Source organism: Rhinoraja longicauda, chromosome 20, assembly GCF_053455715.1.
Source record: "Rhinoraja longicauda isolate Sanriku21f chromosome 20, sRhiLon1.1, whole genome shotgun sequence".
Classification (NCBI taxonomy): Eukaryota; Metazoa; Chordata; class Chondrichthyes; order Rajiformes; family Arhynchobatidae; genus Rhinoraja; species Rhinoraja longicauda.
This window is the reverse complement of record NC_135972.1, coordinates 21,043,627-21,056,863: the sequence shown is the minus strand read 5'-3', so window position 1 is coordinate 21,056,863 and position 13,237 is coordinate 21,043,627. Positions and strand designations below refer to the sequence as shown.

General features: G+C 47.0%; 1 protein-coding gene across 7 annotated transcripts in view; it reads left to right on the top strand.

The window, feature by feature from the left end:
• Positions 1-13,237, top strand: part of LOC144603634 (synaptotagmin-A) — a 230,072-nt gene that overhangs the window by 120,744 nt on the left and 96,091 nt on the right. For 4 of the 7 annotated variants that reach the window (XM_078417149.1, XM_078417148.1, XM_078417151.1 and 1 more), the window contains one exon: positions 12,076-12,187. The exons of the other annotated variants lie outside the window; for them this stretch is intronic. In XM_078417149.1, coding sequence (XP_078273275.1) covers positions 12,162-12,187 — 26 coding nt within the window. In that variant the 5' untranslated portion in view covers positions 12,076-12,161. The remainder of the gene's footprint in view (positions 1-12,075; positions 12,188-13,237) is intronic. 7 annotated transcript variants of the gene reach the window in all.

The following is a 13,237-nucleotide window of genomic DNA, read 5'->3' as shown; positions in this document are numbered from 1 at the left end:
TCTCCTACCCAGGAGGTAAACTTCTCCTACCCAGGGGGTAAACTTCGCCTACCCAGGGGGTAAATTTCGCCCACCCAGGGGATACGTTTCTCCCACCCAGAGGATAAATTTGTTGATTCTGGATTTGTAGATATTGACTGACTGTGTTTGGTTCTGGTATCCCGGTATCTGTTCATCAGTAGTTGTTCATAAATAAGTGAAATAACATTGTTATGTGCTATTATTGTTGTTATTTGAACTTAAAATAATAATGTTAAAAACAGTATTTTAAAATTTCCCCTTTGTCGGTCGCTTTAAGTGTAAACTCAAGTTACTGAACAAAACAGGGTGGGGGTAAAATTACTTTCGAAAAGTTGCAAAGGGGTAAACGGCACGATATAGGTTGGGAACGCCTGCCCTAACCCACGCGGCACCCTGTGATGGCGTTGAGCCCTGGACCATGATAGAGCTAATCCAAGGTTTAATGGGAACGTGAGGTGGCAATCTTTTCACACAGAGGGTGGTGAACCTAGAATACAGAAACGAGGAGCTGCGGACACTGGTTAACACACAAAATGAGACAAAGTGATGGAGTGACTCAGCCGGTCATCTCTGGAGAACATGGATAGGTGACGTTTTGGATTGAGACTGATTGTGTGGGGGGGGGGGGGAGGGAGAAGGGAAACTGGAAAAGGGAACAGGTAGAAGATGCTTGGCAGGAATAAATTTTCCCCCTTTTCCAGCAAAGTCCGTACAGACATCACCCGAGGTCAGGATCGGATGCGGGTCTCTGGCGCTGTAAGGCAACATCTCTACTATTGCCCCACCCTTACTCGCTGGGCTGAAGGGCAAGTTTCTTTGCTGCATCTTTCTACGACTCATTAGATGAGTTCCAGTTGTTCATCCAAACCCTTCTGTGACTGAGGGGAGCAGCGTGCTGTGCTGTTCATGAACGGACCTGTCATGGTCCGATGATAGATTGAGTTCTTTTGTGGACTATCAGGCAGCTTTAAAGGCAGACCTGATTTGGGAATAACATAGCGTTCTTTATTATTGCGTCAGCCTCGTGATATTGCAAAGCCCATGACCTAAACGGACCTCTGGGTGATCGCCACAAAGTGAAACAAGAATCGCAAAATGGAGTGTTACTTAAGTATTGATTTTTGTCCTTCAGACCTTGGCAAAGCTGCCCAGTGATAAATGGGAAAATAACTGCTCAAAATCACACCTTGATAGCAATTTCCCCGAAGACGGGGAAGAAAAGTCGCCTTACTGCAAACTCAACGGCACCAAATAGGACGGTAACAAAGCAATCATTTGTAAACGATAAAAAAGCAAGAAGGCTGAGTGGTGACCTTGGCTGCCTGACACCCACAAGAACGCAAATCATAAACGTTGAGTTTGATGCTAAAAAGGCTTTCCACGTCCACATATTCTGACAGTGGAGCAGTGGTAGAGTTGCTGCCTCACAGCGCCAGTTCGATCCTGACTACGGCCGCTGCCTGTGGTACGTTCTCCCTGTGACCACGTGGGTTTTCTCCGGGTGCTCCGGTGTCCTCCCATGCTCCAAAGACGTGCAGGTTTGTCGGTTAATTGGCTTTGGTAAAATTGTAAAGATTGTCCCCAGTGTGTTGGATAGGGCTAGTGTACAGGGTGATCGCATGGACTCGGTGGGCCGAAGGGCCTGTTTCCACACTGTATCTCTAAAGTAAATTCCAAAGTAAAGATGAAATATCATCAGTCAATCCTCAGAGAGCTGAGGAATATTAAAAACGCTGTATCCCAGGAGGGTGGTGGGAATATGCCTGTGGAGGTGGTTGAGGCAGGTCCTATTGTTGTACATTGTTGTATAAGACATCGGTGAGGCCACATTTAGAGTACTGTGTTCAGTTTTGGTCACTGTGTACTAGGAAAGATGCTTTCAAGCTGGAAATAGTACAGAGAAGATTTACGAGGATGTTGCCAGGGCCCGAGGGCCTGAGCTATAGGGAGAGGTTGAGCAGGCTGGGATTTTATTCCTTGGAGTGCAGGAGGATGAGGGTGATCTTATTGAGGTGTACAAGATTATGAGAAGAATAGATCGGGTAAATGCACCGGGCCGAGTCTGGAAGGTCATCAACTCAGTGAAAGACGCTCTTTGGTCGGCCCGAAACTTGTTGACTTCCCAGCTGAGTGAGATGTCCGTCGGGGAATGTTGCCAACTGGCCCGCTCCAGACTGCAGGAGTACGTGCTGAGGAACGCACTGAAGCTCGGTGCAGCCAACGCCAAGGCCCTGTGGGGGAGGACCACAGTCTAGGGTCCTTCCGCTGCTGGACATTGAGGGGCAGAATGTGGTGGAAACACCCCTCAAACAAGGGAAGGGATATCACCCTAGGGGGCACATGAGTGGCAAGGGTGCCTGGTTCAAGGATAATGTGAACACTACCGAATAAAACACTAATTAATGTATAAACTTGAGAATGTTGGAAGAGTTTTTGCACTGTTCTTGTTTTGTATATTTTAAAATTCTGAATAAAGTTTATTTTTGGGGGGAAAAAAAGGTCTTTGTACCTGCCTCCACTACCTCCTTTGGCAGCTCGTTCCGTATACCCACCATCCTCTGTGGGAAATACCAATAGTAACCAATACCAATACCAATAATAAACCAATAACCCACCCACTAGTTCAGGAATAGTTCAGGAATACTTGGCACATCTATGCAGTAAACACCAAGGCTCGAGAAAGGAGCTGTAGAAATTAAAGTCTCTCTTTGGACATGGCTAGGAAAGGTTTAGAGAGATATGGGCCAAATGCAGGCAGCTGGGACTAGTGTTGATGGGGCATGTTAGTCAGTGTGGGCAAGTCGGGCTGAAGGGCCTGTTTCCACGCTGCGTAACATTTTGATTCTTTGTTTGAAATTGGTGCCTTGCTCGTGCCATGTTAATGTTTAAGATACAGCATGGGACGAAGCCCGCCCACCCGCCGAATCCGCGCCGACCATCCATCACCCGTTCACACTAGTTCTATGTTAACCCACTTTCGCATCGTACACACCAGGGACAATTTCCAGAAGCCACTTTAGCCTACAAACGTGTACGACTTTGGGATGTGGGAGGAAACTGGAGCATCCACGAGGCACGTGAACCGAGGTACAGGGAAAATGTGCAAACTCCACACAGACAGCACCCTAGGTCAGGATTGAACTAATTCCTATTCAAAGCAGTCAGCAAAATCGAGAGAACATTCTTGCTGTGACGGGCGAGGTGAGATTCGTTGCTGCTCTGATCCAGACCCACAAATCCACAAGAATTTGTCTTCTCTGTTATCAGCATTCCATAAGCTCGGGCACTGTTCGATTCATCTCTAACCCAATTCATCTCTCACCCAATGAGGACATTGGACTTTGTCTATGGAACTGGTGCGCGACAATGCTGAGAACTATATTCTGCACTCTGTATCTGCCCCTGTGCTCCACCTATTGTACCCGAGTTTGAACTTTCTGTTTCTAGGTATGTTATATCTGATCGGTTTGGACAGTGTGCAAAACAAAGCTTTTCACTGTACCTCGGTACGCGTGACAATAATAAACCTATGCCCAAGTGGGCTGAAGGGCCTGCTCCTGTGCTACACTGTTCTCTGTTCTTTGCTGATGAATGTAGACTAACTGGGTGATAATTGGCTGGATTCTCCCCCCATCCCCTCCCTCCCACTCCCCCTATAATCAGTCTGAGGAAGGGTCCTGACCTGAAATATCACCTATCCATTTTCTCCATAGCTGCTAAGATACTCCAACACCTGCAATTCCTTGTTTCTACAACTTACAAACCCACACGTCTTTTGGATATGGGAGGAAACCAGAGTACCTGGAGGAAACCCACGCGGTCACAGGGAGAATGTGCACAAAGACAGATGCCCACCCAGACGGTCAGCGCCCGAGGTCAGACGCGAACCAGGGTTTTTGGTGTTGTGAGGCAGCAGTTCTACCGCTGTGCCATTGTGCCGCCCTTCTTGAAGTCACATGGAGACGGCTTCCTGTGATGGCGGTGAGCTCTGGAGGGAGCTGAGATGGGCCATCTAATCAACGTCCCACTGGTGTGGGGTTGTATACAGTCAGAGTCATACAGCACGGGAACAGGCTCTTTGGCCCAACCTGTCCATACTGTCCAAGATGCCTCATTTGGCCCATATATATCTAAACCTTTCCCATCCAATTGCCTCTCCAAATGTCATTTAAATAGTCATAGTCAAAGAGTCATAGAATCATACAGTGCAGAAACAGGCCCTTCGGCTCAATGTGGCCCACGCTGACCAACATGTCCCATCTACACTAGTCCCACCTGCCTGCATTTGGCCCATATCCCTCTAAACCTGGTCTTGGTGCTTGTGGTGAGTTCTGGCGATGAGGCATTTCACCAGACAAGCTCAGGGAGCCATGCCACAGGGTCCATCGAGTCCTTTCCCTGCAGTGCCTACAGGATGTTTCGTGCTGACCACTGCCTGATGGACTCTGGGTCAAAGGTCTTGGTCTGGAAGGACCTTTCCTGAAGGTCAGGTGATACAGCAATGTCCAGCTAACTGGTAGTAAGATTGGGAGTGAGATTCCGATGGTGCAGGAAGGATAGGTATACAGAAGGAAAGGTTGAGAGGGATATGGAGTTTAGATGGGACACCTTGGTCGGCATGGAGTAGTTGTGCCGAAGGGCCTGTTACCGTGTTGTATGACTCATCCTCGGGCATTTAACCCTTTCCACCATCTTGGAGGGATGGATTAACCAAGCTCTGGGTCCAGGGTATCCCGTTCCAAATTTTTGTGATGTTACAGAGAAATGAGCAGTCAAGGGAAGCCAGCATCACACCTGATTTGACAGAATGGACAAGAGAATAAATTAAACTCTTCATTGTTGCGAGTAGCCCCTAATTAACACCCGTAACATGGATAATTGTGTATAAATGCAACGTGTGGCTTTGTTTGACATCCCTTCATAATTACTGTTAAATCATTGAAGAAGAAAATCAATAATTTGTTCAGCGTCCTATGTCTGCAATTTTTGTTTAATGTCTTGCTTCCTCGGCATTGATTAGCATTTGAACTGAACAAAGCTGGCAGGCTCTGGGGCAGTTTTAAAAATAAAAGGGAAAAGCATCAACATTTTTAGCAAAGCCAGACAGTGTTTGAGAGAAGGAAGCTTGTCGGAAGTGTCAGTACTGTGCCTTTTCTCCAAGGCATCATCGTTCCATCCATCATCATTCCCATCACCCTCTCCCTTCATAGACGCAAAGTGCTGGAGTAACTCAGCGGGTCAGGCAGCATCTCTGGAGAAAAGGAATAGGTGATGTTTCAGGTCTAGACCCTTCTTCAGACTGAGAGTCAGGGGAGAGGGAAACTGTGGAAATGAAAAGGTACACAGACAAAATGAATGAAATGTATGCAAAAACACAAATCAAAGCCCTTTCATTCGCTTTTTTTCAATATACCTTTACATACCTCTCATTTGCCTCTCCCCTGACTCTCAGTCTGAGGAAGTGCCTCAACCTGAAACGTCATCTATTGCTTTTCTCCAGAGATGCTGCCTGACCCGCTGAGTTACTCCAGCATTTTGTGTCTATCTTTGGTATAAACCAGCAAAGTAACCTTTGCTAAGCGGTTTGTTTAGTCAATACTGCACTTATCTGGCTGCTGGCTTCACAACAGCTATTTCTAAGGGACCAGTCTCCCAAGTATGTAGAGAGCAAGGAATTTCAAAATGAGTTACACCAGTTTTTTTGTGTCTATCTTCGGTGTAAACCAGCGTCTGCAGTTCCTCCCGACACACCCTCTCCCTTCCATTTGTTTGTCCCATAGCGATTTATCCAGCTTCCCCTGAAATCCATCCCTCCAAATCACTTCATCCATTCCCTCCTAACAACGCCTTTCTGCGTTCCCTCAATCTGTGCTGAGAATTCTCCTGAACTCCTCACTAATTCATGATTTTCTAAAATATATATGTGGTTTTTAGTCTCGGAGTGCTTCACAATTTTGTCTCCATCAATCTCTCGCATGGTTTTACAATGCCCAAGCTTCTCACTTCTGGAAAGTTATGAATTCAACCAACCTGAAGATTATTAGCCTGCACCTCGTAGATCAGAGATGCTGCCAGACCCGCTGAGTTACTCCAGCACCTTGTGTCTTTTCTTAATAAACCAACATTGGGAGAGAGAGAGAGAGAGAGGCTGAGCAGGCTTATAGGGAAAGGTTGAGCAGGCTAGGGCTTTATTCCTTGGAGTGTAGAAGGATGAGGGGTGATCTTATAGAGGTGTACAAAATCAAGAGAGGAATAGATTGGGTAAATACACAGTCTTTTGCCCAGATTAGAGGAATAGAGAACCAGAGGATCTGAGTTTAAGGTGAGGGGAGGGAAGCATTAATAGGAACCAGAGGGGGTGACTTTCTTACACAAAGGGTGGTGGGTGTATGGAACGAGCTGCTGGAGGAGGTAGTTGAGCCAGGTACTATCGCAACGTTTAAAACGCATTGAGGCAGGTACATGGATAGGATAGGTTTAGAGGGACATGGGCCAAATGCAGACAGGTGGGACGAGTGTAGATGGGACATGTTGATTGGCATGGGCAAGGGGGCCAAAATAAATCTTCACAAATCCTCATAAATTTGTGCACTTTTTGCAAATGAACAACATATTTCCTTTTCAGGGTGACCTAAACTGCACACAATTTTCCAAATGTGGTCTCACATTCAGTGGTCTGGGATTTAAAGACCTGTCACACATATTCTGGAATTTAGAAGGATGAGGGGGGATCTTATTGAAACATATAAGATAATTAGGGGATTGGACACATTAGAGGCAGGAAACATGTTCCCAATGTTGGGGGAGTCCAGAACAAGGGGCCACAGTTTAAGAATAAGGGGTAGGCCATTTAGAACGGAGATGAGGAAGAACTTTTTCAGTCAGAGAGTGATGAAGGTGTGGAATTCTCTGCCTCAGAAGGCAGTGGAGGCTAGTTCGTTGGATGATTTCAAGAGAGAGCTAGATAGAGCTCTTAAGGATAGTGGAGTGAGGGGGTATGGGGAGAAGGCAGGAACGGGGTACTGATTGAGAGTGATCAGCCATGATCGCATTGAATGGCGGTGCTGGCTCGAAGGGCTGAATGGCCTACACCTGCACCTATTGTCTATTGTCTATTGTCTATTCAGTGCAGACAACCCATGTTTCTTCCAGATTAGTAGCCCTCACAGTGGTGCAGCGGTAGAGTTGCTGCCTTACAGCGCCAGAGACCCGAGTTTGATTATGACTAGGAGTGTTGCCTAGATAGGGTTTGCAAGTTCTCCCTGTGTGACCGCATGGGTTTTCTCGCAATGCTCCAGTTTCCTCCCACATCCCAAAGATGTGCAGGTTTGTAGGTTAATTGGTTTCTGTAAATTGTTCCTTGAGTGTAAGATAGTGCTTGTGTACGGGTGATCACTGGTCGGCATGGACTCGGTGGGCCGAAGGGCCTATTTCCATGCCGTATCTCTAAACCAAACTAAATCGAGCTAATAAGAGAGGATGATATTGATTTTTATTTGCGGGCGGCACAATGCAGCAGCTGTTCGAGCTTCTTGCACACAGCTCCAGAGACAAAGGTTCGATCCTGACCTCAGGTGCAGTGACGGGCGATGTATGCCTCTTTGCTGTTTGCTCCGAATGCACATGACTGCAAGAAATTGCAGAGGGCTGTGGATGTATCCCGGTCCATCACACAGACCAGACCCCACCGTCGACTCCATCTACACTTCACGCTGCCTCGGGAAAGCAGCCAACACAATCAGTGCTGTAAGGCTCCATCACTCTGTGCAACAGACGGGCCTCATTAAAGAAAACACTCGACTGTTCGACCAAGAGGTCAATCGAGCTTCGTGTTACACTTTCTCTATCACCAGTCCCTATGAATAGTCCCAGTCTAGTCAATGGAATTACGGACACTAGTGTATGGTTAGCGTTCTTCCCCCTGAGTTGTTGGTGATGGGAGTTAGGTTGTGACAACTAATAACCCAAGAACATTACGGCGGTACACTAGTGCAGTGGGTAGAGCCGCTGCCTTACAGTGCCAGAGACCCAGGTTCAATCCTGACCTTGGGTGCTGTCTGTGTGGAGTTTGCACGTTCTCCCTGTTACCACGTGGATTTCCTCTGGGTGCTCCGGTTTCCTCCCACATTACTTTAGACTTTACTTTAGAGATACAGCACAGAAACAGGCCCTTTGGCCCACCAGGTCCATGCCGACCAGTACACTATTCATTCTGTACACTAGCACAAACCTACACACTCCAGGGACAATTTACAATTATACCAAAGCCAATTAACCTACCAACCTGCGGGTACGTCTTTGGGATGTGGGAGGAAACCGGAGCACCTGGAGAAAACCCACGCCGTCGCTGGAAGAACGTACAAACTCTGTACAGACAGCACCCGTAGTCAGCATCGAACCGGGGATCTCTGACACTGTACTGTTGCCGCCCCTGAAAAAGTATCTGAAAAATAATTCAGCACAGTTACAGAATGTAGTGCTATGTTTATTTGTTGTTCAGTCTGATCTGCAAATGATGTGGGAAGATGCATTTGTTTAAATTGAAATAAAAGTGCAAGTCACATATTTATAAATCTGAAGGCTGCTCAATAGGAGTGGAGATGATCATTAGTGTATGTCAATTAGTCCCGGGGACAAAATAAGAATTGTAAAGCTGCTTTAATGCTTCACTGGATTTTAGTGTTGTTGCTTTGATCTTCGCATTACCTAATGGTGGGACGATAATGATAATAATCTTCTCGAGCCAAGGTTTTTATCCTCTGCTACTGGCCTGAGATTGAAGTTAGCTTGTTCTGTGGGGCGGACGTTGTCTTGAGTCAAATGTCTAATCACTTGGTTCATTTTTCTTTATTTAGTCGTTGAAAGGAAGGGGAGGTCAGAGGAAATGCTGACATTTATTGTCCAATTTCCCCCCGAGTAAATGAGGCAACCATGAGTGTTAGTGAGTCTGGGGTCACCTATAGGTGTGAATGAATCGTAAAGCAGATGGTCGTTAATCAGTCACTGTGGAATATCACAGAAGATCGAACAGTACAGCACCAGAACAGACCCTTCGGCCCACACTGTCCTCGCTGAACATGATGCCAAGTCCAACTCTTATCCGCCTGGGCGACATAGTGGCGCGGCGGTAGAGTTGCTGCCTTACAGCGCTAGAGACCCGGGTTCGATACTGACTGCGGGTGATGAATGGACGGAGATTGTACGTTTTCCCTGCGTCTGCATGGGATTTCTCCGGGTGCTCCGGTTTCCTCCCACACTCCAAAGATCTACAGGTTTGTAGGTTCATTGGCTTCTGTAAATTGTAAATTGTCCCTGGAGTGCAGGATAGTGCTAGTGTACGGGGTGATCGCTGGTCGGTGCAGAGTTGGTGGGCCGAAGGGCCTGTTTCCACACTGTACTTCTAAAGTCTAAAATCTAAACCATGATCTAAATCCCTCCATTCCTTGCTCATCCATGTGCCCATATGAAACCCTGTTGAACACCACTATCGCATCTGCCTTCACCACCACCCCTGGTTCCAGGCACACACCACTATGTGTAAAAAAAACTTGCCCTGCACATTGTCTCTAAGCCTCAAAGACTTTATAGTCAGAGTTTGGATGGACTTGGATTATTTTTCCTGGAACACTAGAGGTTGAGGGAAGACCCGATAGAAATATATAAAATGATGAGAGACATGGATAGGGTAGACCATTACATCCTTTTTCTCAGGATAGGAGAAGGGTCTCGACCCGAAACGTCACCCGTTCCTTCGAACCAGAGATGTTGCCTGTCCCACTGAGTTACTCCAGGGAATGGAGGGATGTGGATTATGTGCAAGCAGAAAGAGTTAGTCTTGGTGTCGTGTTGGACACAGACTGTGGGAAGAAGGGCCTGTTCTTGTGCTGTACCGTTCTATCCTCTAGGTGTTCTATGTTCAGATTTTTAACGCTAAAGGAAAGGTACTCATCTGGTTGCTCTACCAGGGGCCAGCATGGACCTGACAGGCCAAATGGCCTCCTTAATGGGTCCCAGGACTGCTGTTTGCAATGGCTTGCAGAGCAGGCATCTGTTACATTGCCACAGTATCTTCATTGGCCAAACACTCTTTGAAGTGGGCAGCACGGTGGCGCAGCGGTAGAGTTGCTGCCTCACATGGCCAGAGACCCGGGTTCGATCCTGACTACGGGTGCTGTCTGTTCGGAGTTTGCACATTCTCCCTGTGACCGTGTGGGTTTTCTCCGGGTGCTCCTGTTTCCTCCCACACTCCAAACACATCCAGGTTTGTAGGTTAATTGGTTTCGGTAAGTTGTAAAAAAAAAAATTGTCCCTAGTGTGTAGGATCGTGCTAGTGTACGGGGTGATCACTGGCGGACGTGGGCTTGGTGGGACGAAGGGCCTGTTTCTGCGCTGTATCTCTAAAGGCTAAAGGCCTAAAGAAGCTCTAAAAGCCACACACAGCTCCCTCTGTTCACGGAGTTTAAATGCATCAACTGCAATAAATATGAAAATTATGCTGCATCTGCTCTTATCTTTGCCAGGATTGCTGATTTGGAAATGAGTAAAGGGAGCATCTAATTTATGCCCTGCGATTGAACACATGAGGCTAAATCGTTGCCATCGCTCTCTTGCTCGAAGAAACAATTTACCTTCTGAAAGGATAGTGCTCTGGACATTTACTGAACTTGGCATTTTAATTTACGTCAGACTTTCTGCACAGCAGATAAACACACCAGTACAATAAATGCATTTCGAGCTCAAAGCAAGGAGTCTCGGGTTGCTCCGACTGTGGGTGGAATGGGCAGTTTGCAGAACGAACTCAGTTCGTAGGTTTATAAGTTCTAGGAGCAGAATTAGGTCATTCGGCCCATGAAGTCTACTCCGCCATTCAATCATGGCTGATCTATCTTTCCCTCTCAATCCCAGTCTGCTGCCTTCTCTCCATAACCCCTGACATTCTTACAATCAAGAAACTGTCGAGCTCAGCCTTAAAAATACCCAATGACTTGGCCTCCAGAGCTTGTCTGTGGCAATGAATTCCAGAAATTTACCACTGTTTGACTATAAAGAAATTTCTCCTCATCTTCTTTCTGAACCTACGTCCTTTTATTCTCAGGATATGGCCTCTGGCCCCATGATACCCAACAGCCTGAGTTTTGTTCGGTCAGCCTAGGTCTGTGGGATCTCCCATTTGCCAACCATTTCAACTCCCTTTCCCACTTCCATACTGACCGTTCTGTCCTGGACCTCCTCCTTTGCCAGTGTGTGGCCACACGCAAAGTGGAGGAACAGCATTCAGACTCTGCTTGCCTCGCTTACAACCCAACGGTATAAACATTTATCGAATGACGTCTATTACAAATCCACTGACTTCCACAACTATCTTGACTACACTTCTTCCCACCCTACTTCCTGCGTAGACTCTATTCCCTACTCCCAATTCCTCCATCTGCACCCAAAATTATGTGTTCCATACCAGGACATTCCCCACTCCCATCATAGATGAGGCCCTCACTCGTGTCTCCTCGGTACCCCACAGCTCCGCCCTCGCTCCCCCTCCCCCTTGTCGTAACAGAGTCCCCTTAGTCCTTACCTTTCACCCCATCAGCTGTCGCTTACAATACATAATCCTCCAACATTTTTGCCACCTCCAACGGGATCCCACTACTAGTCACATCTTCCCATCTCCACCCCTTTCCGCCTTCCTCAGAGACCGTTCCCTCCGCAACTCCCTGGTTAACTCATCCCTTCCCACCCAAACCACCCCCTTCCCAGGTACCTTCCCCAGCAACTGCAGGAGATGCAACACCTGTCCCTTTACCTCCTCCCTTGACTCTGTCCAGGGACCCCGACAGTCCTTTCAAGTTAGGCAGAGGTTCACTTGCACCTCCTCCAATCTGATCCACTATATCCATTGTTCAAGATGTGGACTCTTATACATCGGCGAGACAAAACGTAGACTGGGCGATCGTTTCCTTAAACACCTTCGCTCAGTCCGCCTGAACCTTCCTGATCTCGCGATAGCTAAACACTTTAATTCTCCTTCCCATTCTCACACTGACCTCTCTGTCCTAGGTCTCTTCCATTGTCAGAGTGAGGTTAAACGTAAATTGGAGGAACAGCATCTCATATCTTGCTTGGGCAGCTTACAGCACAGTGGTATGAATATTGATTTCGCTAACTTCAAGTAAGCCTGGCATTCCTTCTCTCCATCCCTCCCCCACCTAAGTCACACCAGCTTTTCATTTTCACCCAACAATCAGCTAACAATGGCCTGTTTCCTTTATCATCGTCACTTTTTTGCATATCTTTCATTCATTGTCCTTTATCTCTCTACATCATCGTCTATATCTCTCGTTTCCCTTTCCCCTGACCAGTCTGAAGAAGGGTCTCTACCCAAAACATTACCCATTCCTTCTCTCCAGAGATGCTGCTTGACTCACTGAATTACTCCAGCTTATTGCGTCTATCTTCGATATGAACATTGAATTCTCTAATTCTCAAGTCACAGAGGCAGAAGTAGGCCATTCAATCATGGCTGATCTAGCTTTCCCTCTCAATCCCATTCTCCTCCATTCTCCCCATAACCCTTGACACCCGTACTAATCAAGTATCTACCAATGTCCCTCTTAAAAATACCCAATGATTTGGCTCCCATATCCGTCTGTGGATAATTTCAAGTAACTTCTACTAACACCCCCTTTCCCCTCCTCCTTCCCCCTTGCCCCACTCTTCCACCATAGTCATTTAACCATTTCCACAGTTCACCACATTGTATCCCTCTTGAGATAGACGATGGTGTAGAGATCACACCTTCCCTAGCCAACAATGGACCTACCAGGACACCTCCCTGCCTGAGGTCATTTGTTGCTGGCCCTGATTGGTCCTGGTCTCCTCTCGCATCTTTCGTCTCTTCATCCCCACCCCGCTGCCACCCCTCACTTTCAGTCTGAAGAAGGGTCCTGACCCAAAACGTCACCTATCTTTTTTTCTCCAGAGATGCTGCCTGACCCGCTGAGTTCTCCAACACTTTGTGTCTAGCTTTGGTATTAACCAGTTCTTTGTTTCCACAACTCGGGTGTGGGTTAGATCAGATGTATATTCACAACTTTATCCCAATAATGATGATTGACTAAGTAATGGGGAAGATTGACTGAGACTGTAGGTCCATCAGGCAGTGAAGAAAGCTAATGGCATGTTGGCCTTCATTGCGAGAGGATTTGAGTACAGGAGCAAG